This window comes from Poecilia mexicana, unplaced genomic scaffold (assembly GCF_051168715.1).
Source record: "Poecilia mexicana isolate PSO_F unplaced genomic scaffold, ASM5116871v1 scaffold_7, whole genome shotgun sequence".
NCBI lineage: Eukaryota > Metazoa > Chordata > Actinopteri > Cyprinodontiformes > Poeciliidae > Poecilia > Poecilia mexicana.
Genome location: NW_028263376.1, coordinates 10,755,544 through 10,781,828, shown reverse-complemented (window position 1 = coordinate 10,781,828; position 26,285 = coordinate 10,755,544). Strand labels below are relative to the sequence as shown.

Genomic DNA, 26,285 nt, shown 5'->3' with positions numbered 1-26,285 from the left:
CTGCTGCCCTGACAGTTTGGCCCATTATCAGGACTCATCAATGCTGCCAGTTGGTTTTTATTTTTCTCCTCCCTGAAGCTGTTGCTCTGCTTATTTCATCCAGATTAGTCATGTGCTATTGGCTCTCCCTTCCTGGCTGACCGTCAGAGCACCTGCTGCTCCCAATAGCTGTTAATCAGAAACGTAGCACGAGCAGGAACGCAAAATTGAACAGGAAAAAGATTTTTTAAATGTCTCTCTCTCTCTCTCTGTTTGTTCTTGTTTCTTCCCTCCTTCGTTCCCTCCTCTCTCTGTCTTTCTTCCCCTGTAGCTGTTCTGGCCAGGCAGTCCGGACCGGGTCCAAGAATGTCTCATGGCTGGGAAGGATTCAGAGGTGATTCAAGACACACTCACTGATTCCAGCACAAACACATGTGACTGAATAACAACAGCAACTTTTAAAACAGGAGCTTCCATGTTTTACATAGGTAAACCATCATTCGGCTCATCTCAGAACGTGATTTCAGTCACAATGTTGCACAGATTAAAATCTCCTGCCTGACAGATCAGGCTGTATCATTTTTCTTTTTTTTTTTTTTTTTTAATTTTTGCTGCTCACTGCAATGCGATACTACCCAACGAGACCTGCCTGAAATGTTCTGCAACAATAACCCCGAAACAGTTGCGCAATAGATTACAATCTGCTGCGGAACTGAAGCTGATTGAATCCGATTCATTTAAGGAACTGTAAACAAACAACACTCTGACGCTGGTAGGGGAATCAAGATTCAGGAAGAAACAAGCCAACACATTTAGAACCACAGACTACGATTGAAATAAATGAATTATTCTGCTGTTGCTGAACACTCCAATACGAAACACTGCAGGTTGTTGCATTGTGGTGAGCTGCTGTGTGCATCTGTGTCTCTGGACAGCTGGAGTGCGCGAACTTCCTGCGAGTTCTGCAGCCTTTTAATCAGACGCATCTGTACGTGTGTGGCACCGGGGCCTTCAATCCCCGCTGTGCTTTCATAGCTACCAGCATCTTCCACCAGGTAAAACTGCACACACACACACACGCACACACACACACACGCACGCACACGCACACACACACACACACACAATCAAAGTAAAATTGCATATAAACTCGGACTTATACTTATATGACTTAGGACATAATCAATGTGCTTCTTAGAAATGAGATATATCTGTGCCTAATATATCTTTTTTTCCCAATATCTCACACTGATATTCACACACTTTAATGACACACTTATGTAAGTAATTGAGAGCACATTTAATTATGGCTTATAGGTTTGATCCAAGTTTTTTTTTTTTTTTTTGGGTAAATAAAAAAAACACATTTTGTTACTGAAGATGACAAAATGTGAAAAAGGTTCATAAAGTCTGAATGCCTCTGGAGAACCTTCCTTACTGATGTATATTTATGAAGAGAAAGGACTAGAGTTAAATGTATCTGCAGGTATTTTCGTAGTTTCGTCCTAGCCTCCATCTTCCCTGTGTGATCGGGCTCCCGTCCCCCACACGGAGCCCCCTGAACTGCTGAAATATCAGATGTGGTGTCTTCCCCCATGCCCACATGACCTGTGAGGGTTTGCCTAATGTCATCTGTCCTTAATATGTGGCAACATTGTGCAGCTCACCAGACACCTGAGACTTGGTTGACATTTAAATGTCAAATACAGAGTAAAGCACATCTAGAAGACGGGTGTGTACATGTGGTTTGTTTTCCAATATGCACCCACACATAATATTCACTTAAAACACAAGAATTTCTGGGACACTTTGGGGATTGGTCTCCGACCGGTTTTTTTATACACATGTCTGGGTGCAATCCTTTAGTAGAGTGCTGATTGTTGTTTGTGTGTCTTGCAGTATATATGTGTGTCAGAAAGCAGCTAATCCCATGAAAGGCCTTGTGAGATCAGAGCGGACACGGCTCTTAGAGGAGCCGGTGGTACTGGCCGGTTTAAGTCTGGACTTCACACATTGTAGATTCCCTGCACTTAGCCTGATTAGCCTCAGTTAGCTGCTCTCTCTCTCTCTCTCTCTCTGTGTGTGTGTGTGTGTGTGTGTGTGGCAGCCATGTGTGATGAGCTGGCTCAAACCTTCTTAGAGCTCATCGCCTCAGTGAATAGGATTATTTTGATATTTTACAATGTACTTATTTTAATATGCCTAACAAAACTCGTGTCTGTTTCAGCAGATTTGCTCGTTTAATCTCGACTGTGTGGTTTTTCTTTTTAAGGCAGAGTACCAAACTCTCTCCTACAGCCAGACAGAGTGTGGGAAAGGGAAATGCCCCTACGACCCGTTCCAGAAAACAGCTTCTGCGGTTGTTGGTAATATTAATTATTCTTCAATGTAATTAAATGCTGGTTAGAGTTATCAGTGTAAAACAAGGTGTAGTTTTAATTTTCCGCCTACGGTTTGAAGTTTTTTTTTTTTAAGTCAGGGATATGTTACGACGATCAAGTTCTTTCCAGCCAAACAATTGCAACACTGACCCACATGCTGCTGCATACTAAAAGTTAGCAGAAGGACACTTTTAAGAAAAACCGAGTCCAGCAATATTTTTAAGTTAGTCTAATTGTTGCTTGCTTTAAATAAAAGAGGTGAGATCATTATATACATTTTACATCTTTACATTTCTCTGTCAACACCGTCACACAGTAAAACCTTCTGTCTCTGAAGATCATATAGTGAGAATCACATATCATGTCCCCACTTCGCGGCATGCACTTGATGCAACGTGACTGACGGTTTTGGGTAGGTGTTGATGACAAATATGTCGGATTATTTTAAGGCTTTATGAAGCTTGCTAAAAGCATTCGATGCTGAATTGGTCATTTAACCTGAGAAAAGCAGCCAGACAGCATGTGGGTGGGCAGTGGCAGTGTTGTCTGCAAACGCATGCCTCTGACTGTGTTTTGGATGTTTTTGTTTTCAAAGCTTTCCCGTCGTATATGTTGTAAAGATCTGTAGTCTGTTGGGTACATTGATTTTTACAGTAAGTCCATCTAAGGAAGAAATTCAATGTGTGAATGAGAGAATCATGCTAACTCTGAGCATGTGTCTCATTTTAACAGCGTTGAATAAGGATGTGATCACTGGTTTTACTGTTTAGATGGAGAGTTATACGCCGGCATCACTTCGGACTTCATGAGTCGAGACTCGGCTTTCTTTCGTAGCCTCGGCAGGCGACACGTCATCCGTACAGAGCAGTACGACTCCACCTGGCTGCAGGGTGAGTCCCACAACTGGAAACACGTTTGAGAAACTCAAGCAAGTGCTAAAAAAAAAACCTTAACAAGGTTATTGATAATTTTGTTTAATTATCAGTGGAATTATAGTACAAAATATGTAAAAGTCAAATTTTTTTCTAACGCCTGATCCAATCCACCTTTCTGTAATTGATGATGCTTTGCATGAACTCTGTTTACAAGCTTCAGACCTGCATAATACATTGCAACAGATTAATATAAACATTTAGACAGTGCAGTATTATGAAGACATGAGCAGAATTTAATGAAATACTAATGTGATTCCTTCTGTGGTTCTAATTAGTTGAAAAAACATTAAATGTCTACTATTTTGATGCTTTTCTAATCTGAGAAGGCAGTAAAAGTTGGACCGACTGGGATATGAACCAATAACGATGATTGGATCCTGTCATAAAAGCCGACATCTACTTAGCTTGTTATTCCTTAAACCTTCCTTTTATCTTCCTGTGGATCCGACGTTTCCTTTCTGGGAGTCAGTTGAGAGAGTTGGTGATGTTTTTTTTTTTTTTTTGACAAAGCCAAGATACAAGATTTTCAGATGTAGTTCAAGTTGAATTTTTTTTCTTTGTCCACATTTGTCGATTGCTTTACTGTTGTGTGCATGTTCAGTTTATACCTGCAGAAAACACAAGTTAAGCTTCTTCTGATTACAGAAGCAGGCAGCCAACGCTGCAGTCGTGTCAGAACATGTCGGCGCTTTGCTGGCACATTTGTGAATATCAAAACAGAGGGGGTGGGGGGGGGAACAGTTTCAGCAAAACCACAAACCATTTACTTAAAAATGTCAGTTTGATAAAATGCAATTAGCTGCCAAAAGAAACTGATTTGCTTTAACTTCTACAGCGACACCACTAGGGATAAGTTAATTGTTCTCCAGCAGCTTGTTTGAATTTACTCAATGTTTATTGAATTATAACCCACTAACAACTGCCTCATTTTGTCTCATTTTGAAAAAATAAATATTGAAGGTAAACAAAAAGGTAAATGTAATATCACATGATCCAAATCAGCATCTCTACAATCATCCTGCTCACCCGGTCGGTGTTTTATCAGACCAGTACGCTGATGTCTGCTGCCGATAACCACCAATCACCTCTCCTCTCTGTAAACTCACTTCCACCTTCATCGTCTCTCTGCTGTCATTCTCCCATATTCAGTTACACAATTGAAAATGTGACGTCAGCGAAGTTGTGCTGCTCCACAGTTGATTTGCTGTAATTTAGCTATCTTTCTCTGTGTGTGTGTGTGTGTGTGTGCGTGTGTGTGTGTGTGTGTGTGTGTGCGTGCGTGCGTGTGTGTGTGTGTGTCTCCAGATGCCCAGTTTGTGCGGGTAGCGCCACTGTCTGAAACTGATAACCCAGAGGATGATAAAGTTTACGTGTTCTTCACTGAGCGTGCCCAGGAGGCAGAGGGGGCGGCCGGGAAGGTTCTCTACTCCAGAGTGGCACGAGTTTGCAAGGTACGATGTGTGTCCGGTGAGCAGAGATGGAGCACAGATCAGACCGGAGGTGGTCTGCGTGATGTTTTGGCAGAGGTATTTTCCTGCCAGTGCATACGTGCAGGTTAGTGGGTCTGCACAGGCTGGGGTGTGTGCTGAAGTCACCAACTCTGTGTCCAACCGAATGTCCCCGTTGGCATGTTTGACGGTTGTTTATACAGAGTCTCGTTAATACTGACCATTCTTAAACAGTTTTTTTATTTGCTTGAATGTTAAAGCTCGTTTGGTCTATAAAACTTTAAATGTTCACATGTTTCTTGGGGAATAAACTACTAATAAGTTGGTTGTAGGTTTTTATATTCAGCTGCCAGTATTGTAATACTGCAGTGGGTCTAATTATCTGGGACTTCCACAGAAATTATGTCAGAATGAATATCCGTTAATTGGTATTTACCATTAATTTAAAATGCTTTTAATGTGTTAAACCTCCAAGCAGCAAGACCCTCTTTAAACGATTAAAAGGATATGGACCAATTGTATTTAAGGCTTTCTCAGGGTCTTTTAAAAGTTTCTTTGGTCTCTTTTGGGCTTTACTTATTTTCGGTTCATTTCTTGCACTTGATCATGACAGCATATTGTGCAGTGTGTGCCTATAAAAACAAGAAATGTGGAAAAGTACAAGACAAAAGGAGCGTGGAGACCTGGAAATTAACAGTGGCTGAAATGTCTTTATGTCGTGTCTTTAAAGAAACGGGAAGAAAAGTCCCGAGAGAAGCATCAGCTTTTATCCAATCGACAGATGCGTGCGGCTTTTGGTTTTCAGCGAAAAGCTCTTCTGCAATTGGAAAACCCAACAATAAAATGTCAAAGTAATTTCTCTGCGACAGACTGCCGATATCAATTTCAATGTGAATTCTTTTACAGACCCATTCCATAAATTGGAATAGTATTGAAAGGTTAAGTTGATATATATCTGCGTACATATATTCAAAAGATCGACATTCAGTGGGATTAAAACTCTAAATCTGATTTATTGCTTAGGAGCATTTTAATTGTTGAATAAAGTTTAATAATTTCCAGGTTGAACAATAAAAATGACAAAACGAATTTCTAAAAAATGCTTAAATCGTGGACCGAAAATAAGTGAACAAAACCTGTCAGAATTTCCGAAAGCCTAGAAAGTTATTGATCAAAACAACATTGAAAGACGGCAAGGGTGCAGCTTGTGGCTCCTTAGAAACCATAACATAAACAGACAATAACTCAAAACTTTTGCGCAGTAGAGTATATGTAATGTGAAGCAGCTAGAACCTGTGTGAGGAAGAAGTCCTTCATTTCTTTGTATTTCTGCACAAATACGCGTCCATAACCCTTATAAATGTGTCGTATTGTCAGCTTGAGGTTTACATGAACATATTAAGTCTTTTTAAATTGTGTTGCAGAACGACATCGGAGGTCAGAGGAGTTTAGTGAACAAGTGGAGCACCTTCCAGAAGGCCCGGATGGTGTGTTCGGTTCCAGGACCAGACGGCCTGCAGACACATTTCGACCAGCTGCGTGAGTAAAGCAAATGGCAAACACATTACACACGCAATCAGACTTTAGCTGCGAGAGTTACAACAACAGCTGGACCTCTGCCACTGAATGCTTCATAAAACAGGAATTGAGCTAAGAAATTCAGCCAGTCTGCATGCATGTGTGCGTGTGTGTGTGGGTGTGTGTGCGTGTGTGTGTGGGTGTGTGTGTGCGCGTGTGTGTGTGTGTGTGTGTTCATACCGTTGGTGTTTTCGAAGAGATTTCACACACCGAGGAAACCTAAAGGGGCTTGACGGCCTCCTTGGCCTGCTGTACGTCTGCATAGCCAGACTGTTACCGCTACCAACAAAATGGCTGGTCACCTGTGCCTTCACCCATGGTTGCCACGGTAACTGGCCTCACATAGAGATCCTCAGACTTTATTCATTATCAAGGATTCCCTTGATGGACAGACCCCTGGCTTAGGAGGCCGCTGCCTTTCCCCATCGGGCTGCCGGGGCTTTTGTCGTTTTAATGGTGAGCGGACAAAAACATCAACTCTGAAAGAAATATGTGCAACAGGGCATAAGCCTCACAGTTTACAGCAGTGCAAAAGATTAGGCTTGTACAATAAAGAATTAAATGTAGCGTGGATGCTTGCATTGACCTGCAGGTTACGGACCAGCATGCATCTGCAGTCACTCAACCCCCACAATACCTTTTCTTCTGAGCTCTTGGAGAACCGAGTGAATAAAAAAAAAAAAAAGCAGGCGGGCACGCAGTGAGTTTGAGCTACACTCTTATCTCAGCTGGTCGTGTAAACAGAGGGATTTTAGAGTAAACAGAGAGACCCGCACAGTGAATTAGTTTGTTTATGCAGTACCTTAACTCATGAACACTAAATCACATGCTCTTTCATGTAGCCCAGGACTTAAACAAACACACATGGGAAATTAGGAAGCACTTGAAAGCACACTTATTGAAGGTAAAGCTCGATTTTAGGTGCCACCACACATGCGCAGGCCTCGGCTCGTCTGTGTACACCAAAACCGTTCGGACTTGTCAGAGGCATAAACATTTCCGTCCCTCGTGCCTGTGGCCATGTTCTACGTATCTGATAAGACTCCATATGAATTTGTTTATGAATACACTTCAGCAACACATGCACACAAACACATAAACCACAAGTCCCACTTCGTGAGGATTTACACATTGGCTTAAGAATGCTGCCTGTGTTGTGTTTATGCCATGCTCTGTCAAACGGAAACACTACAAGTCCCATAAGCCTCCGCTGCTCCGAGGGGCTCACATTCGGTGCCTTGCAGATGTGTTAAACGTGTTCACGTTTTTGCTATATTGCAACAAAAAAACTTCAAAGATTTAATTTGGATTTGATGTAGTTGACCAGCACAAAATGGTGCATAATTTTGAAGTGGAAGAAATATTGTAAAAGACCTTTACATTTAAAAAATAAGTTTTGTCAGCTATTCCACAACGTCAACCTCAATAACGGTTTTCAGGCTCCCTGGGTGAAGATCTGACGTTGGGGGAGAGACACCTTCAGGATTCACCAACCAGATCCCAATGTCCATTTGGCCAAAAGACTCATAATAATGTTAAAAATAAACCAAAAGTCATTCCCAGAAATATCCCCACTAGTGAATAATATTGCTGAGTTAAAACAGACAGAACAGGAACTGTATGAATGCTGACATGCTTGCTTCTCTTACAAAATGCACAGCTTTGTCCAGATAATATAAAACTTTTGCAAGGGAACGTAAAAGAAAAACAATTCCCCATTACTCACTGCAGGCAAAGCAAGCAAAATTCACAGCTACAGAACCACAAATCATTATAATGCTACAGAACCAAAGCATCAAACCTGAGGAGCCAACAAGGTCAGAAGAAACACGCCAACAGTCTTCTTCTTTTTCTTCATGTTAGCAGGAAAGTTAAAGCTGAATTACTGCCACCTACTGGCTCACTGGTCAGGTGTTCACTGACAAGTCTCACAAAACTGGTTAATCAGGTCAATGAGGTCCGTTAGAGCAGCAAATACTCGTTTTGAGAAGTTTACAATTCAGATTTTGTTCAGTAATGGTCACTCCTTTCACAAAAAAAAAAAATGAAAAGATTGGTAATAACAGCTTGATCAGCAATGCCAATCAAGTCATTTAGATCAAAAATTTGTGTCTAGCTTTTATTGGTAACAAATAAGAATAGAAATCTGCCTCTACTCTTCGTTACCATTTGTCTTAGGTTGTTGACTCACATACTCGATGTTATGCAACACTTCCCACTGAGTTTCGTTTCGAACAAAGCATCTGGTCTGCGATCACCTCACGGCTCGATTCGCCAGACGGTTTTGCTTGGACTTCATTGTTCTGTTGTTTTTGCTTCTGTTGTTGGAGCGACTTTGTTCACGCTCGCATGTCTCACTTTCAATCTGTGGGCTTCTCGTTGTTGTGGATGCCGCCAGCGTGAAACAAGTCGAGCCCCGCTGAACCGTAGTTAGTCAAGCACCAGCGGAGAGGAAGGTCATGCAGCTCAGATGCGAGTCTATCTCACAGGAAAGGATTCTCAGTGGGTCTCTGCCGCTGTCCTTGTTGTTGTGGTTGCTGCCTGTCGAGGAGAACAATGCGGGGAGATTTTGGCGCTGGAGACAGACGAGCTTCTGCGGTCTGCCAGTAGAGACAATAAAATACTTCCAGTTATTTTTTTCTCGTCTGTTTTTGTCTGGGTGTAAAAAGTTTAGTCATGTCCTAAACAAAAAAACAAAGCCCATAACCGTTGCAGAAACTGGGAAGGAGCCTGGAACAGTTTGGAACAACTAATTGTCTCTTAATGACAATTAGGAGAAAGCAGGCGTCTGTTTGTAATTTTCCAATGGTTTTAAATTAGAATAAGGAAGAAAAACATCTAAATATTTTTCTTTGTTCAAAATAACAAAATACGTCGAACCCTCTGCATTTAAATGTTTTTTTTTAGAAACTACACCCACAAAACGAAACCGCAGACATCACTGACCTAAAAAAAAAAATGATTTTCTTAGTTTTTTTTTATATAAGAGTAGAGAAATATACATCCACTTACCATAAAGACTTTTAATTGTTTTTAACAGTTTTTCCTTTAGTGTAAAGCAAAATATTCTTTTGGATTCTTCTTTTTAAAGCCATCATCAGGGTCCTGCTGTCATAATGACTGGATATTTGACCAAATGTTACATTTAGGTTGAGGTCGGTGCCATGCCAGAAAGATTTACATCCAGACCAAAATCAATTTTAATGTTTGTTTGGGCTGGAAAACCGTATTGTGTCTGACTTTCAGCCATCTGACCCAAAATTAAACCAGAGATCTTCACCTCCAGATCGTCTTCATAAGAAGAAAAGTTATGAATAATATAAAAAGAAATTAAATTTTTTGTAAAAAAACAACAAGAAAACAAAAACAAAAAAACAGTCATTTTTTTGTCTTTTTTAAACAAATGATTCTCCAACTGAGTAACAAAAATCCCCAACCTAAAATATAAAGTGTTTCTTTTCATGATTTATCCAAAATCCAGATTATTCCCTGATTATTTATGTTCATATGCTTCAAAGCAGTTTCAAATCAGAGTCAGGTATGCCTATTAAACAAATGGCTGACTTTTTAATTATTGCTTGAAGCAATGTGGTTGACCAAACTGTGAAGGTGTCGCCATTATTGATCTCTTAGAGAAACTGAAGACGGCCACTGGACCACGATGTGGAAAAAGCTTTTCAGAGAGAGAACAAAATGATTTTTATTGAATGAATCACTACAGTCAGATAAAGTGAACTACGAGCCTCGGCTATGACTGATCAACTTAAGGGATTATTTCACTTTATTTGACTGTGGAGAGAAAATTAACCCAACTCTTCATCTCACCATCCTAGTTTTGTTGTTTCATAAAATGACTACTTTTTTTGTTGTTGATTTGATCTCCAGAAGGTCCTTAAAAATAAAAAGATTGTTTTAGATTAACTTTGTTTTGATTGAAGGGCTTTTATGACAAAAAAGAAGAAAATAATACAGCTGGTAGAATTACATTTCTTGAACTTTTAAACCTATATCTCTGATATCCGACTTCCAAATACCTGAAACTGTATGTGTCGGGTTGAATGGGCAACATTTCTCAACTAAACCTTCTTTTTAAAATCCTGTCTTATTCATGTTTGGAATAGTTGTGTCATTTTTTAATCATACGCTGCATCGAAAAAACATTTAAAAAAAAACAAAAACAAAACAATAATAAGAAAATCCAGCTCACTCCTTGTTTGAAAATAATGAAATGAATGAAAAATCTCGAAATCCTTTCAGATGAATCTCGGAAATGTTTCTTGACCTAATTGCCTCATCAGCAATTACAGTTTGCTACAAGTTGTATGGAAGCAGGTTCTGTAAGTGGAAAATAAATTTCCCTACTCCCCCAGTGAGCCTGTCTAATCCATCACTGCTTGAAGGGAGCCCCAGTTTGTCAGGAGAAGAAAGAAAAATAGAAAGAATAGATAGGGAGAGAGGTGGAGCCATCAGTCAGATTAGCTGCAGGGGCAGGGAGGGAACAAGTGGGCTTTGACCTGACAAGAGAGCCAGGCTGGAGGAGGGGATGGAGCAGAGTTATAGGCTGAGGAAAGGAGATGATGAGGGCTGTAGAAGCCGTTACTGCTGTGTTATTGCTTTTATGCTGTTAACGAGAAGTTGAGGGAATAAAGAGAGCAGCAGACAGAATATTAGGAGGAGCACTAGAAACAGACATGGCTGCAGGAGAGAGAAAAAAGACAGAATAAAGTGTTTTTCCTAAGGAAGACATAAAAAGAATGAAATCAGGGGAATATCTCCAATGTCGCAGGTGTTTCAAGGTTACGCAAGACTTCAAAATGGGAAATTGCTAAAGTAACGCTCTCCTACTTCTTGTGTGCAAGTTTTTTGTGGTTTGCAAAACTCAGCTGAGATGAACTGACTTCTGGCATTTTGATTTATATTTATGAGGTGCAGATGAGAGAGTAAATATAAAAATGACAAACATAAAAGATTAACAAATGCACAAAAGGATTACAACATGAGAGGTTTTTCACCTGACCTAAAAAAAAATAACTTCATGAAGTGATTCTAACAAATTATCTTTTGAAAGTTCTGTATTGAAAAATAAAACTTTCCAGATAGTTTTCTTTACATCGGTTTTTATGACACTATAGATATTTAAGCACGCACCATTCATCTAGATGGGTTTTATACTGAAGCTCTATTTCGATAAGTTATTTTGCAGTTTTGGTTCCTTTAAACCTGTAATACTTAAAGACTTCTGGACTGGATTAAACTCAGATCCTTTAAATCGGAGCTGCACCAGTCAATCCGCCAGAGATCAGAATCACCATTTTCCTTTTTGTTCAGCATGTCAAACACAAAGTAATCAGTGAGTTGGATGCGGCATGTCAAGGATAAAGGTAATCATCTAAATACGAAACAGACTTTAAAAGGCCTTCGTTTTTGAGAAATGTGAATTATCTTTTATTTAAACAAATAAGTCATTACGTCTGGAGTCGCAAACCTCTTTCCATATTTACGTTTCGTTTCAGATCGTTATCGAGGCCGAGAAAATCCTAATTAAATCCTTTACTTTTTCAAATGATGCAGAAGCCTTATTTACAAACAGTGAATATAGATGTTTCTAATTAGATACGGTGAAAATGTTTTCTTTTTCTCATGTCCTAATCTGCAGTAGTTTATACCTCTCAAGATAAATGGTTGTTTTAACCATTTGAAGACATGAGGGATATACTGGATTCATCTCTTTTTTAATTTTCCATGAAAAGTAGCAATATTACCACTGTTTTGCTTCACTAGCAAATGGAAAATCTACAGAGATACAGCTGACTTGAAACAAAATATATTTTATTATGAAAGGGCCTTGTCAGAGTGTCCACACTTCCTACACTTTACTCTTTTTAGTATGTCACAGTGTAAAGTTCAACACTATATGTGTTACAAAGTTTTAAAGAATAAGATTTTAAAAATGCATCTCCTCCTCAAATGGGGTCGGTGGTGGCAGCATCATCCTGTGCTGATGATTTTAACTCAGCAGATACAAGGAATCTGGTTAGACACCTGGAATTGGTTTAAACATTACAATGGCTTAGATAAAAATGTAATGTGTTAGAATGGCTCAGTCAAAGTCTGAGCCCAAATCCTGGTGGGAATCTATGTGGGAAAGTTTTCCCTGGTGGGAAAGTTTCCGTCCAGAGGAAAAATCCCTTTAAATCTGACTGAGCTGCAGCTTTCACCAAGACAAATGGGCAAAAAATATAGAAGATACATCTGCAAGCTGGTTGACACTTAAAGCTGCAATTGCAGCATAAAGTTATCAAAATATTGACTCAGGAGGAGCTGAGGTTTGACACTGTTCAGGTTTTCATTTGCAATAAGAAGGATGGAGACAGAGGCACAGATAGGTTAGGACCACTGACCGAACGGGTTAAAGACAAGATGGAGGACCGATCCTGATGAATTACTGTGAGACGGTGTCCTCACTCGAAGACGACTGAGAGGAGGAAGAGTCGGCGAGATGTTGGTATTCAGGGTGGCTGGCCTGAGAACGGGGAGAGTGGAGACATGAGGAGAATAGGGGTATTTGCCTGGGGGTCTCTGACCAGACAATTAGGATGAGCAGGAGGAGGAGGAGGAAGATAGGGGCTGAGGCAGCAGGTCTGCGGGCCAGACAAGACTATCTTCCTCCAGGGGGGAAACGGCCGTGTTTTGTTTTGGGAAGAAGACACAAGAACAATCCTCTGGAGAAAATAGGCCAGACAGACAGACAGATGGATGAGGAACTAAACAGAGAGATAGCATGATGGAGGGATAAAGGCTGGGAGGGGCAGAGAAAGTGAGAGACAATGAAAGCGAGTGCCTCCTTGAGGGATCGTGGGAAGTCGAGGTGTGGAAAGGGGCACGGAATAATCACCTGATGAAAAGTTGGAGAGCCAGAAAGAAAAAGACGAGGAAGATTCAGAGGGAGACGAACGAAAGCATGGAGGTGGTTAGATCGGCACTACAGTTTTCACAAAGTCAAATCAGACTGAACAGAAAGACGCTGGCTGATCTCGTGTGATGGACAAAGGTTTTGTTCACCCCTCCTGCCCCCATGAAAGATTAATGAAGTGAAAGCCGGTGCAGCTTCATAAATCCGACGCTTAAAGATATGGAGGGGAGAACTTCTCTAAATCAGTTCTGAGTTAAACTTACCGCGAATGATAAAGAGATTTTTCTGTTTTTCTTTTCTTGTCTTTCATTCTGAGGCTAAGCCATAAATAACTGAGGCTTCTTCTATAATTTTCTGTCGAAAGAAAAATGTCGAGCTGCGTCTTCCAAACTCGAGCAACGTTTTCAAGTGGAGATGAATGCACAATGAGGTGCGGGAGGAGTCGGATAGTACCTTTGAAGCTCAAGGCAAGGATTCAGATTTTCCCTACAGGGATAATCCAAAGTTTTTATTAACTTTACACCGTACTTCTTCAACACCGAACTCTGTTTATTTACTTTTACGTGCTGTGAGGTCTTCCTTCGTACCCATCCTTGAAACACAGCACTTCATTACACGCAGAGAGTGGATATTTCTAAATCTTTAGATCTTATTACTTTGTCATTCCTGGCATGTTTTCGCTGTTTGAAGAGGAATCTTTTTTTTTTTTTTGTACTGTGTGAACTCTGCGATGAGGATGGTCCAAATTATGTAAAGACCAATAATCTGTCTGGCAGAACCAAGTCAAGTTTTCTTCTTTTGAATTTTTCTAGTAGATGTAAAACAGAAATAAGGTAAACTTTCATAATTAGCTTAAAACACACAAGACTTCCATTAGCCATGTTTTCATTGCACAGTAGTAAGAAAAAAGCAAAGTATGAAAACTAGACAGGAAATGTTCCACTTAAAGTATCTTTTATCTGCTTTCTGTATGTAAGGCAAACATGAGGGTGAATGTGATTTGGTCAGATGAGACTAAACTTCACTTCCTTGCCTTGGTGGAAATTGCTAAAAACTAACACAGCACATCATCCTGAATGCTCCATCCTCATATTAAAACATGGCAGTGGCTGCATGGTACTGCAGAGCAGGTTTTCTTCAATAAGACCAGAGTGGAGGTTCACCTTCCAGAGGAACAACAACCCAAAACATGCAGTCAGAACCACAGTGGGACGGGTTAAATAGATTTATATTGGAACAACAGTCCTGTCCACTGGGGGTGCTCTTTGACATCGGCTTATCCTGCTCTTTGTTGAGGCTCGGGAAGATACAAAAACACTTCAATGGGATCCACTGAACTCGCTGAGAAGCTCTAAATCTTACCGGAGCACTGACTCTCCCACTGCTTCTGTTTTTAGTCTGGCTATCTTTCCTGCTTTGAAAATATCACATCGTTTTGGGAGAGAAAAAAACAAAAAAAGAACATAGCGCACGGCGTATACATCATGAAGAGTTTCCAGAGTTATAAAAATCTTTCAAGACAAGTGGAATGGGAGTGGAAAGAGATGATGATAAAGGTAATAATCTGTTATGTGAGCTTAGAAGTGGGGGACATTTTCTGAAAGATCTGACCCTGAAAACAGAACCAAGATGAAGGAATTATGGAGATGAGACGAGCAGGTGTAAAAGACAGCAAAGCCTAGGAGCTAAAAAACACATTTACACTTTAATAATAGGGATAAATATATATTTTAAAACAACTATGCTCCAGGATCTGAACATGTGCAAGCAAACTTAGGAAGTGTAAGGTTTACATCCTGAATGTGACTGTGTGTGCGGTGAAGATGTGTTGATGAGATGAGATTAGCCGCCGTTCCTGGAGGCCACCTGGAATGTGGGATCGCTCATCCACTTCTCTGTTTCCATCTCCACTCCTCCTCACCACGAGAGGGGAAACGTCGTGACCTGTGTTTACTCCCTTCTTTCTAAGGAATACACACTGCAAACTAGTGAATAATCCCACTTATTCACTCCGTTTGCCACGCAAGATGTGAAAATCCGAACAACACACTTAAGGAAAAGTTCAGCAAATATATAGACCCACTTTCTTTCCACTTAGTTCGCCTTGTTAAGCAAATAACGCATTTCCCCATTACCTCAGACAGGCTGTGCTACAAACTCTGTGTCTCAACATCAGCAGGAGCTCCGAGAGTTTCTAAGACTCTCAAAGCTGTTTGGCAAACTCAGCCCAGAAGCTGAATCAAGTCATGTATTTATAGATTATCACAGCATGCCACCCAGAAAACAAAGCGCTCTGTTCTCTGCTGTTGTGATGGGACGATAAAACATTCGCCGCTCTTATCTGAGACAAAAGTGCAGAAACAGAACAGCTTTGATTTATTGTGATTTAAATAAACTGTGAGAGCCAAGGTCTTGCCTGAGCCGAGACGGCAAAAAAAAGATGAATGCTACGACAAGGTGCCAAATAGAAATTTATTTGATGAAAGAGGCAAAAGTGTATCGTCAAAGTTTTGTCTCTGAAGATTAAATTAAAGCTCAAGTATTTGCCAAAGTTAGACAAGGAGCTGTTGTTTCCTCATTACGACATTAGACTTGAAGAAACACCTTTAAACATCTTTTTGGTGCAGTTGGCAGTCGCCTACATAACTACTCTTTCTGTCTACTCCCGTATGTTTAAAGTTTATTGAGTCTTAAGGAGAGGCATTATGCAAAACTGACTTTTTTTTAAGGTTTATGCCATTTTATAATGACAAAAACACACCTGCAGTTTTGCTTTGACTCATTCATGCATGTTTGAGAAATCCTTGAATCTCCCATGGTAACCATTCATTGGATGCCTTAATGCTTTCTCATACAATGCAGCGCCTACTTTCCCAAAACTCCACCTTTTAACTGCAGTTCCCAGTCGAGGTTCTGGTCCACACAGAACCGCACGCTGCTCCTATAGACTAGCAATTAGCAATTAGCAGCTGGTGGAGCTGCAATTTTTCCTGAGTTCATTATCCAACACATGATTGTAAAAGGTATTAGAGGACAGTATGGGAAAGTATTGTTGTAATAACATGCTGAAGGGGAAATGTCGGAAAGGTTGGGAGGTTCTTAAAGAGACATAGACCAACATCAACACATCAGATTCGGCTCCTCCCTTTAAAAACTGCTAGTTTGCTTAGTGGTACGTAAAAATCTTACATCAAAGAGAGAAATTTAACAGTGCATTTCTTTACTACTCTTTTAAAAACATGACGTATACAACAAAAGTTATTTAGGATGTTTTAACACCAATTAAAGCAACTTTTTTTAAAACTAGCTGCAAACCATTTGCCCACCTATAACACATGCTACGTATACGTATTAAAAAAATGTATTCACTTAGTGAAAAGTGATGATAGCAAAACATTAAATAGGTTTGAATGCAAGGAAACAAAAATACAAAACAGACATTAAACTTCAGTAGGAATTAAAAAAAAAAACACTTTGAATGGGAGTCAACAGCCCCCCAAAAGGAAGCAATAAAGATTGCTTTAATTGGTTAAAAGGCATATAAAAAACCCCAATAAAGTCAAAGTTACTAAAAAAAAAACTTCAAAGATGGACAAAAAAATTTAAAAGTTGAGCAACATCAAAAATGATCAGTGTTACCTTCATGTCCTCCGGTTAAAAACGGCTTCATTCAGTTTATTGTTCTCCAAACTGGGACCACGGCTCATCATCTGGTTTATTTGAACTCTTTCATACACAATACTGACAATCTAGTATAAAAATGCTATATAATGGATTAATCTCATAGACTTGATGGGCAAGTTTGAAAGAGCTACTTAGTTAATTAATCTAATTTTTTTATACTTTTTGTCCAATCAAACAATGTATTTCTCCTCACCTTAGAGGAATGCTTATCAATTTCTCTCAAAAGAAGGAAAATGCTCTGAAACGTTGCACATTTTTGCATTTAGCCTACAGTTCCCGCCAGTCTGGTTTGATTTCTTAGTTAACCGCGCCGAGAAATCTCTCCAAATCCACCTGTTTGAGTCGAGATGAAATTGCTCTGGCTTTAAGGGATGGCCGTGCGAAGACGGACAGATGGAGGGAACAATCTCCACCTGACTGCGCCGCTTGAGAGAACACAGCTTGAGCAACGGCAGAGCGAGAAAAACCCGGCTAATGTTGCGAACTGCTGTTTTTTGAAATGAGGAGCGAAGACCGAGGCGTGGCGTTGGTGTGTGTAACAGCAGGTGTTGTTCTCCTGCAGCGGACTCAGCCCCCAGCTCTCCCACTGCGGCTGGTTATTAATGGCTACAGATTCATTACAAGCAGCCAGTCAGCCATGCTGCCTGTACGCCCGGCGCTATTAGTCACACAGGCCGCCCCGTAGACGCAGGAATGCCTAGGATGAATACAAAGTGTCTGACTTAAAACATACAAGCATGGTTCTTCACACAGATTAATGCTCAGAGACATGTGGTGCAATAAGAATGTGAAATGTTACTTATTTATCTGATGTTTTATTTTGTTCTTTCTTTCTTTCATTCTTTCATTCATTCGCCTGATCTGTCCTTTCTTGACTCTCCTCCGACCGTCTCCATTCAGAGGACATCTTTATTCTTCATGGGAAAGACAAGAAGAATCCTCTCATCTACGGCCTGTTCACTACTTCCAGGTATTTCCTCCATAATGCAGAAATAACAGGAGCAGAGTCCTATATATACTTGTAATTTATGTATATTCTTGCACATATACTGTGAGAGGGAGAGTTTGAAATTTACAGCGGATAAACGGTTTGTCCTCCTACACATGGTTTATATGGAAGAAAAAAAAAACATGAAGTTATAGACGCTTATCAGCTCTTTTTGCAGATACCGGGGCGTTTAAATCCAAACTCTGCTATAATGGTTTATGGGAGTAAAGTTAGAGTGTCAAAGCAAATAAAAAATATGGAGTATTTAAAAACAAAAAGCATAAGAGAAGAAGAGCCATAAAACAGCAAATGTCACTTGCTGAACTGCAGGTGTACTAATAAGTTCATGTATCTAAAATTAAGGCCTTAAGATGTCTTAAATCATTTTTTTAAGTGTGCCTTTTATACATTAATCACAGGTCTTGCATTTTGTCATGTTCACTCCAAATTGCTGATGCAGTTTTTTATTTGGGTTTTTAAAGACTAGAAAAGGTTTCAATTCCACCTGATCTCCTTATAAAAATGGATCCGGTACCCAGCTCAAGAGAATTAAAGCTAAGCATTTCATTCTTTAATTCAACAAGCGAGATCCTTCAGTCTCTTACACAACAAAACCAAGTAGCTTTGTCTAGATTGTAATGCAGCTATCTTATTTCATGTAAATAAGACAAAACTAACTTACAAACAACCTGAGGACCTTGTTTTAAGTCAATAGTTCTTGAATAGTGATGAAAATTACTGCTTCTGTTGGTACATTATTTCACTTATAATGTAAGGTTTTTAACTTGTTTGTTTTGCGCTGTCCATTCCAGTTTAAGGTCTTCCTTTTGACTAAACTTTTCCATCATCTGGTCATTTCAAATTAAATCTGTGGCACTTTTGCAAGAGTAAGCCGTTTCTGTTCCTGCGAACAGCAAGATCTCGGCTGCTCTGGGCGGTTTCCTCCTGATTTGCTTCATCACATTTTCGGTTGAAAACAGGTGTGAACTGCAGGGAGGCCAGTCAAGCATATGCACTTTGTGTATATGAAAGCACGGCCATGCAGAGTGAGGTGTGGGATTTTCCTGCTGGAATAATCACAGACCTCTGTTGTCTTGACAGCGGCATCATTTTCACCAACGCTTTAGAAGTGGCTCCTGCATCGATGAAACCTCCGCTTCCACTACGCGAGTCGTACGATGATTAAACCTGCATATTGTCTGTTCTGAACACTGAACAAGTGTGTTTTCCTGAGATGTGAATTTGCTCAGAGAAGTCTGAAGTGTTTCTGTACAGAACAATCACGGGGTTTGAATGATGCTTTACAAAATTGTGCTTACATTTCTGGAGCCACCGACTGTGAGATGGAGAAAGTTCTCTCAGGTACTACTGAGCCAATAAGGCTGTACTGATTGTACAGTTTTTATTTGTTATTGTTTTAATCTATCAGAGGTCAATAAATATTAATAAGCAATTAACTTATATGAGATTTTTTTCAGTGATTTCGTTTTTTTCCCCCATTTCGTTTGAGATTATTCTAAAGTAGCATGTAGCCATTTTGAAAATTGTGTTTGTAAACAGAATAAATGTAATTTCAGAAGCTTTGCAGCAATGTTCAGGCTTCAAATGAAACTGCAGAGTATACAGTGAAGGACATTCTGTGGTTTTAATCAGTGAGCATTCCTGCACCGACCAGATAGCACTTTAAATAACCCTGACGTCCAAAAGGATAAATTCCTGTGGTTCCTGAAATCCCTATTCAGTAAAAAAATATTTTCTTAGCAACTGCACACGTAACAGTCCTTCTTATGTTTGCATGTTAAAATCTTTATTATATTTTACATAGCAGCATGTAGTTTTCTTCTACCACTCGAAGAAAGAAGACAATGAAATCGTCTTCCTTTTAACTTACCAAGCAAACACAACGTCTGTGTTGTTCTGCCTCAGTCAGTGCGACATGACGCTTCGCCACGAAGAGTGTGTCTGTGACAGGATGCCTCACTCTGGTGCGTGGCACACAGATGTCGGTGTCACATGCTGCCGGTTACACACCGCTTGCTCTTTCTTATGTCACTCTGAGTCATGAATGAAATTCTTGTTCATTCACTTTTAACAACAATGAACATTCATCGTCGCATCATCATCATTGTCGCATTATCGTCTTCGTCGTTGTCGTCAACATCTGTGAACGGACTTTGGAGCCAATCTGTCCCATTCTGACATTTTTCACATATAAACACACAAAACAAGAACAAAGTCCACAACTCTTCACCCCCCTTCACTCTAATACCCAGAATAAAGTCCAGTGCAATCACAAACCTAGTCTTTATGTAAGAGGCGGAAGCAAAAGGAAACCAGCGTCTGTCACAGATCATGCATAAGATACAAAAAACCCTGAACACATCGACCCTATGATCAATACGACGGTGGCAGGGTCATGCTGTGGGTAGACATTTATTCAACACAGACAAAGATGATGCTTGGTGCTTAATAGAATGAAATACTGGAATGGAAACTGTGTGTGGCGGCAAATGAGACTATGACAATGACACAAAACGACTCAAAGTCAGATATGGTTTAAGACAAACCATATTCAATTCAATTCAAAACTATTTTATTCATTCCAAAGGGAAATTAAAAACTCATATTAATTCAAGATTCTTCAGAGTTATTGTAGATGGTGATGGGGCAGCAAAGACCTTCTGTAGCAGTCTGTATTATAGCAAAGCCTCTGACTGAAGACACTCAGTTTTTCTATGACAGTTTCATGAATAGGATGCTCATGGTTGTCCATAATTTTCTTGGTTTTATACAAAATCCTCTTTTGCTAATTTGTGCAAAAAGCTAAACTCGGTTCTTCTCTTTCCAACCCGACTGGGCTTGAGTTGTTCATGAGAAGGACCGGCAAAGTGGTGGAGGCGTCGCCCAAAACACCTGCAGCTGCAACTTCAGGCGGAAAGAGAAAAGAAAATGAGCGATGTCTAAAAGAAACAGACTCGTGGAGGCGGAGGCAGCTGTCAAATCAACAAATAAAGAACCCAAAGAGCAGGCGGCGTCTGAAAGAGTGGCTTAGGAAAAAGTTAGTAAAAGAGAGAGAGGAAAATGAGCACCCTCATGGCCAACTAAGACAGCCTGGGTTTCCTCATTTCCTCCACATTGCTGCTGGCACCACACACTCCCAGAGTTAACAGCGTTCCTGAGCTAAAGCCCAGAGCTCTACAGTAGCAGCAGAAGCATGACTGCATTTGGCACGGCCGCGCTGGGTGTTGGCCTGTTTCTGGGGGATTTGGAAAGTGTCTGGGATCTTAGCAGGGAATGGACAGAAATCCAAAGCATCGCGCAGGGTGGGGTCACAACCACAGAAGAGGGGTCACTCCTTCTGAATGGAAACTCCTCCCTGCAGCAAAGTCATAGTTGCACACGCTCTCTGACTTTAGGATGGGATTGAGCATGAATCAGTCTTCTGTATTATTTTGTCTTTTGAAGGAACCCCTTCTTTGGAATAACCTTTGATAATGAGATTTTATATAAAATTGTGTCTTTATTTCAGGAAAACCGTTGTAAATACTCTCGTAAAATTCCGCAAAAATAGTCTGTTTTAACTATGAATGCCAGGTTTTCCCTAACTTTATGAGCCTAAATAGTGAATTTGGTTTTAAAGGAGTTAAAAGTGGATTTGTAGTTGTGACCCTTCGGGTTTTGTGATGTGTCAGAGTGAACAACTGGCTGGAGGAATGAAAGGAGGATTCCTCCAGCGGAGCGTCAGAGCATACGTTCTGCATATGTGTCACCCACATGAACCAAGAGAAACCAATCTGAGTCATGTAAATGTGGCTTTTCTGTCTGTCCTGTTTCTGCTTCAGTGGATTTTTTTTTTTTTTTTTTTTTACTTAAATAAGCGTTTATAAGAATCCTTTCCAGAACTGACGATGGTTGTTGGTGTGTTTTGCGGTAAAAGCCTCAAAGGGAGCACATTTAAATACTTTGACTGCTGGCGTAGAGAGGTCAGTAAAAGTTAAAGAAAAGCCACAATGAGATGCAGCTTTTCATATCCAGTGCCAGTCAGATGTTTGTAATAAACACTGTAGACATAACGCTCATATTGATTGTGGGCTCTTAATGATTTATTTAACTATTCTTTTTCATGGTGGAATGAGTTTAAAACAACTTCGGATAAGTACAAAAGCAGAAGAATTTCAATGTGACTTTGGTGTAATCCTCACAGGGTCAGAATTATACATACGGCCTGAAAGTTGCAATTTGAATGTATTTTGTGGCCACCCAGAAGCTTCTAACATCCTTCTGTTTAGAGTCAGTGGAGCCAATTTAACTTGGTTGGTTTCCTGGCACAAACCCAGCTGTGTGTATATGTGTGTATATATATAGATATAAATATATCTATATCTATATCTATATATATATATATATATATATATATATATATAGATATAGATATAGATATATTTATATCTATATATATATATATATATATATATATATATATATATATATATCTATATCTATATCTATATATATATATATATATATATATATATAAAAATAATATAATATGCCCAAATTTGGCCCAAACTGTCATCCTCTGATGAAAAGAGAACAATCCATAAACCAACAAGGCTCCCATGAACTGAAAGCAGCCTCAAAGCTTAGAGGCATTGCTCTCAGTGGTGCAGGTTTCACATCTCTGTGGACTCAAATGTCACCGACCAGAAAAAGAAAACAACTGGAAGTCAAGCAGCTGCCTATCTGCTTTAGTTACATTTCTTCTAGATAAATGTGAAATGTCAAAATGTAGCTGTTTGCCCCCAGAGAAAGAAGAGGAGTCTAGGTGAGGCGTTTGAACTTCAGAGCGATGTATTCATTGTTAAGCATGGTGGAGGGTTGGTTTTTCTTCCTGTTGTACTTTCCTATTACAAAGACGGGAGGATTAAAAACTTTGAAATTCTTTCCCTTCTCCTCTAGTCATTTTCTAACCATCAGTCCCAATCCATAACTGAAAATGTCCTCCCAGATATTTTTGTGGAAGCTCACAATTACTACACACATTGATTGCTTCATGGTCCAGCACAAGTAAACACACCGCCGCTGGGGCAGACGGCTGAAGCTTGGACACAGCTGCGTTTTCCAGCAGGGCAGTGATCCCAAACACATAAAATCTGGCTCCAGAATGGACATGTCAGGCTAACATTTAGCTTCTGGAAAGCGCTGACTCCTTCTGTGCTGGAAATGTATGGCCTGAACTTACAGGCTCCAGAATCCAATTAATTTGAAAGAGCGCTCTCAACTGTGTTGTGAAGTATAATTCAGCCTCCAGCCAGATGTGTGCTGCAGGCTTAAGGATGGCTGCAGTCAGCAACTAGCAGAGGTCCAACTTACTAAGGGACATTTATTTGATTTATGTACATATTTATGTGCCATTCTGACCATACATTAAAACTTCTTGACTCATTTCCTGTTGTTACAAATGCCAGTGCAGTAAAGGAACAGTTCAAGTTCATCATTAAAAGTCCAAAATAAGAAGATGAGCATATGCAGACTTTATTACCAGTGCCTTGCATCACCTTCTGACTGAAGTGATGCTGTTGTTCTTGCTGCTGGTGGAAGGATAACAACAGGTGGACAGGATTACCTGACAGCTCTTCTTCTGCTCTGTTTTCAGTGACATCCTGAACGGTTCGGCGGTGTGCGTCTATCGAATGGAGGACGTGGTTCGAGCCTTTAAGGGCAACTTTCTGCATAAAGAGGGGCCTCAGTACAAATGGGCCGAGTTCACGGGAAAAGTGCCTTATCCACGGCCAGGAACTGTAAGCTGCAACTCCCAACCGTCTGACTTGATGCATGATTTTAGTTGAAACTGATTAAAACAAGCATGCGAGACAAGTGACAGCTCAAATTTGAGCTTTCATTTATTGCACAAATACAAATAGTAAAAACAATAATGTCTACATGTTGTTTTGAGGCCAATGCAGTGCTTAAATAACGATGCGTTTTTCCTGTTTCTCACTGACAGTGTCCCAGCAGCACTTATGGAAGCTACAGCTCCACCAGAGAATATCCTGACGACGTGATTTTCTTCAGCAGGACTCACCCGCTGCTGCAGGTCCGTCCTCTTTAACATTATTAAATTAAACCCATTTAATGTAATAAGACTGCCCTGTTTTACGCAGGGTCCAGTCATTTTTCCCCCCTCTCTATTTTGGTCTAAATAAGATAAAGAAGTTAAATTAAATTGGCTTTCGCCACCTCATCTTTGATGACATGAATTTTCCATCATTTTTTTGGCTGATTGACAAAGCTGGCTGAAAAATGGCAATTTTAACACGTTATATTTAAAATGACCAGTTTTGTAAATGTAATGAACTTTGTTTCAGGAACACGTGCTGCCTCTGGGAGAGCGCCCACTGCTGGTGAGAGTGGGTGTTCACTACAAGTTCAGCAAGCTGCTGGTGGACCGGGTGGAGGCTGTGGATGGCACGTATGACGTCCTGTTCATCGGCACAGGTAGAGAGCAGAGGGAGTGGCCGGCTCATTTTAAACCTTGTCCTGTTTTTTATGTTAAATGTTATTTGTTCTTTGTTTCCTCAGATTCAGGTCTTGTGCTAAAGGCTATCCATCTGCCCAGAGAGCACGGTCAGAGTCAGGAGGTCACTCTGGAGCAGCTGCAGGTTTTTCAGGTACAATAAAATATTTAAAAAATATGAAAATATGTGCATATTTCAGCTTAATTTCTGATTTTTAAAAAAATATATATATAAATCTTGTGATTTGATACGTCTGCATAGTGTTTTCTGGCCCATTACCTCTAGGAGGTTATTTTGTTTACTTTTTTTTTTTTTGTTACATTTCTTAGATTTGAGTTTCATAAAAACGGTTTAATATTGATCTCTAGTGTTGCTATTTGCTTCTTTAGACACTAAGCATGTTTCTCTCTATTCACAGCACAAATCACCCGTGACAGCGATGGCGTTGTCAAAGAAAAAGGTAACAAAATGAACGAGACAGAAAGTTGCTGCCAAACTTATAAACTCCCTGACTCACACTCACACACATACACACACACACACACCCCTGCATGCACAGCGTCACACTTATCACTCATCTTTCCACCTTGCGTCTCCAAGGACATCTTCATCACCAGTTGCTATGGTTACCTCACCTCAGTCAGTGGCATAATGAAGTGATACCACACTGTACACACAGACTTGTGTGCACACACACACACACACGCACACACATATATTTTCACCTTACTTTGTTAAAATAGTCTGCGATCTTTGAAAAAGACAAACCCACAGCTTTCTCAACAACAGATTTAGATATCTAATCTATAAAAAAAAAACAAGCGTCAACACATTTTTTGCTCCTATGCACAAGCAGCATGAGTTCAGTGTGTTGCTCATCATTAAATGAGATGAATATTGTCTTTTTGTTCATCATTTGAACTGGATTTCTGCCTCTTTTTGCTGTTTCCCTTAATGATCCTCCATTCCTCTGTTTTCTCCTCAATCTGTTTCTATCTGCCACCTCACTCGTCTTCCACAGTGGCTGTTTGTGGGCTCCAGGGAGGGCGTGTCTCAGCTGGCCCTGTACCAGTGTGAGCTGTACGGCCAGGCCTGCGCAGAGTGCTGCTTGGCCAGGGATCCCTACTGCACCTGGGACGGACATGCCTGCAGTCCGTATATGCCCACCGTGCGCCGGTAGGGAAGAAAGAAAGAGCACATTTTCTGAAAAATCCAAACAACAGCTAACGTGATTACAGTGTAGCTAAATGTCTTCCCCCTCAGTTAAATGTGGGAGATGCAATCTCCAGTCAGTCATCTAGAATGAAATTAGAAGCACATCTGTTGATAGTTTAAAAGTTGATCACATCTAAACTCGGATTTCTCTGTTTAGGCTTTCGGCATTTTTTCCCGATGAATAACACTGTGGCCCCTTTTACAAAACGTCTACCAGCGTTTTTCATGTTTATTGGGGATATTATAATCTAACCTTTTCCCCCCAGTGATTGCATGAGCAGATTGATTTACTTCTATCAGACTGAAGCACTATATGACCTTCTCTCTAGTGCCATCATCAGGACAAAATTTACATAGTAACCAGCATTTGCAAATCAATGTCATCACTCCGAGCCTTTTCTCTGGTAGAGCCAGAAACGACTAACCAGTGGAGTGCACAGACATTTTGGAGGGCAGGGTGCTCAAGAGGAAAAAAGGCCAAAATGAAAGAAATTATGTTGTTTGACAAAATTATAGAAATGGAGGGCACTGGTAATCCAGAATGCTACTTACAAAAACACACACGCACATTTCAAAAGGGCACTTTTTTCTAAAGAGAGAAAAGGGCAGGATGCCTAGCACCACCTAGTGTCTATCTGCGTACATC

At 40.2% G+C, this 26,285-nt stretch overlaps 1 protein-coding gene across 1 annotated transcript in view; it reads left to right on the top strand.

Moving 5' to 3' along the window:
• sema3h (sema domain, immunoglobulin domain (Ig), short basic domain, secreted, (semaphorin) 3H) overlaps positions 1–26,285 on the top strand; it is a 68,192-nt gene that overhangs the window by 31,256 nt on the left and 10,651 nt on the right. The window contains exons 3-15 of the mRNA XM_014970251.2: positions 311–373; positions 915–1,034; positions 2,252–2,345; positions 3,131–3,250; positions 4,601–4,746; positions 6,168–6,282; positions 17,819–17,888; positions 23,563–23,707; positions 23,914–24,003; positions 24,275–24,404; positions 24,489–24,577; positions 24,843–24,884; positions 25,446–25,600. Coding sequence (XP_014825737.1) covers positions 311–373; positions 915–1,034; positions 2,252–2,345; positions 3,131–3,250; positions 4,601–4,746; positions 6,168–6,282; positions 17,819–17,888; positions 23,563–23,707; positions 23,914–24,003; positions 24,275–24,404; positions 24,489–24,577; positions 24,843–24,884; positions 25,446–25,600 — 1,379 coding nt within the window. The remainder of the gene's footprint in view (positions 1–310; positions 374–914; positions 1,035–2,251; positions 2,346–3,130; positions 3,251–4,600; positions 4,747–6,167; positions 6,283–17,818; positions 17,889–23,562; positions 23,708–23,913; positions 24,004–24,274; positions 24,405–24,488; positions 24,578–24,842; positions 24,885–25,445; positions 25,601–26,285) is intronic.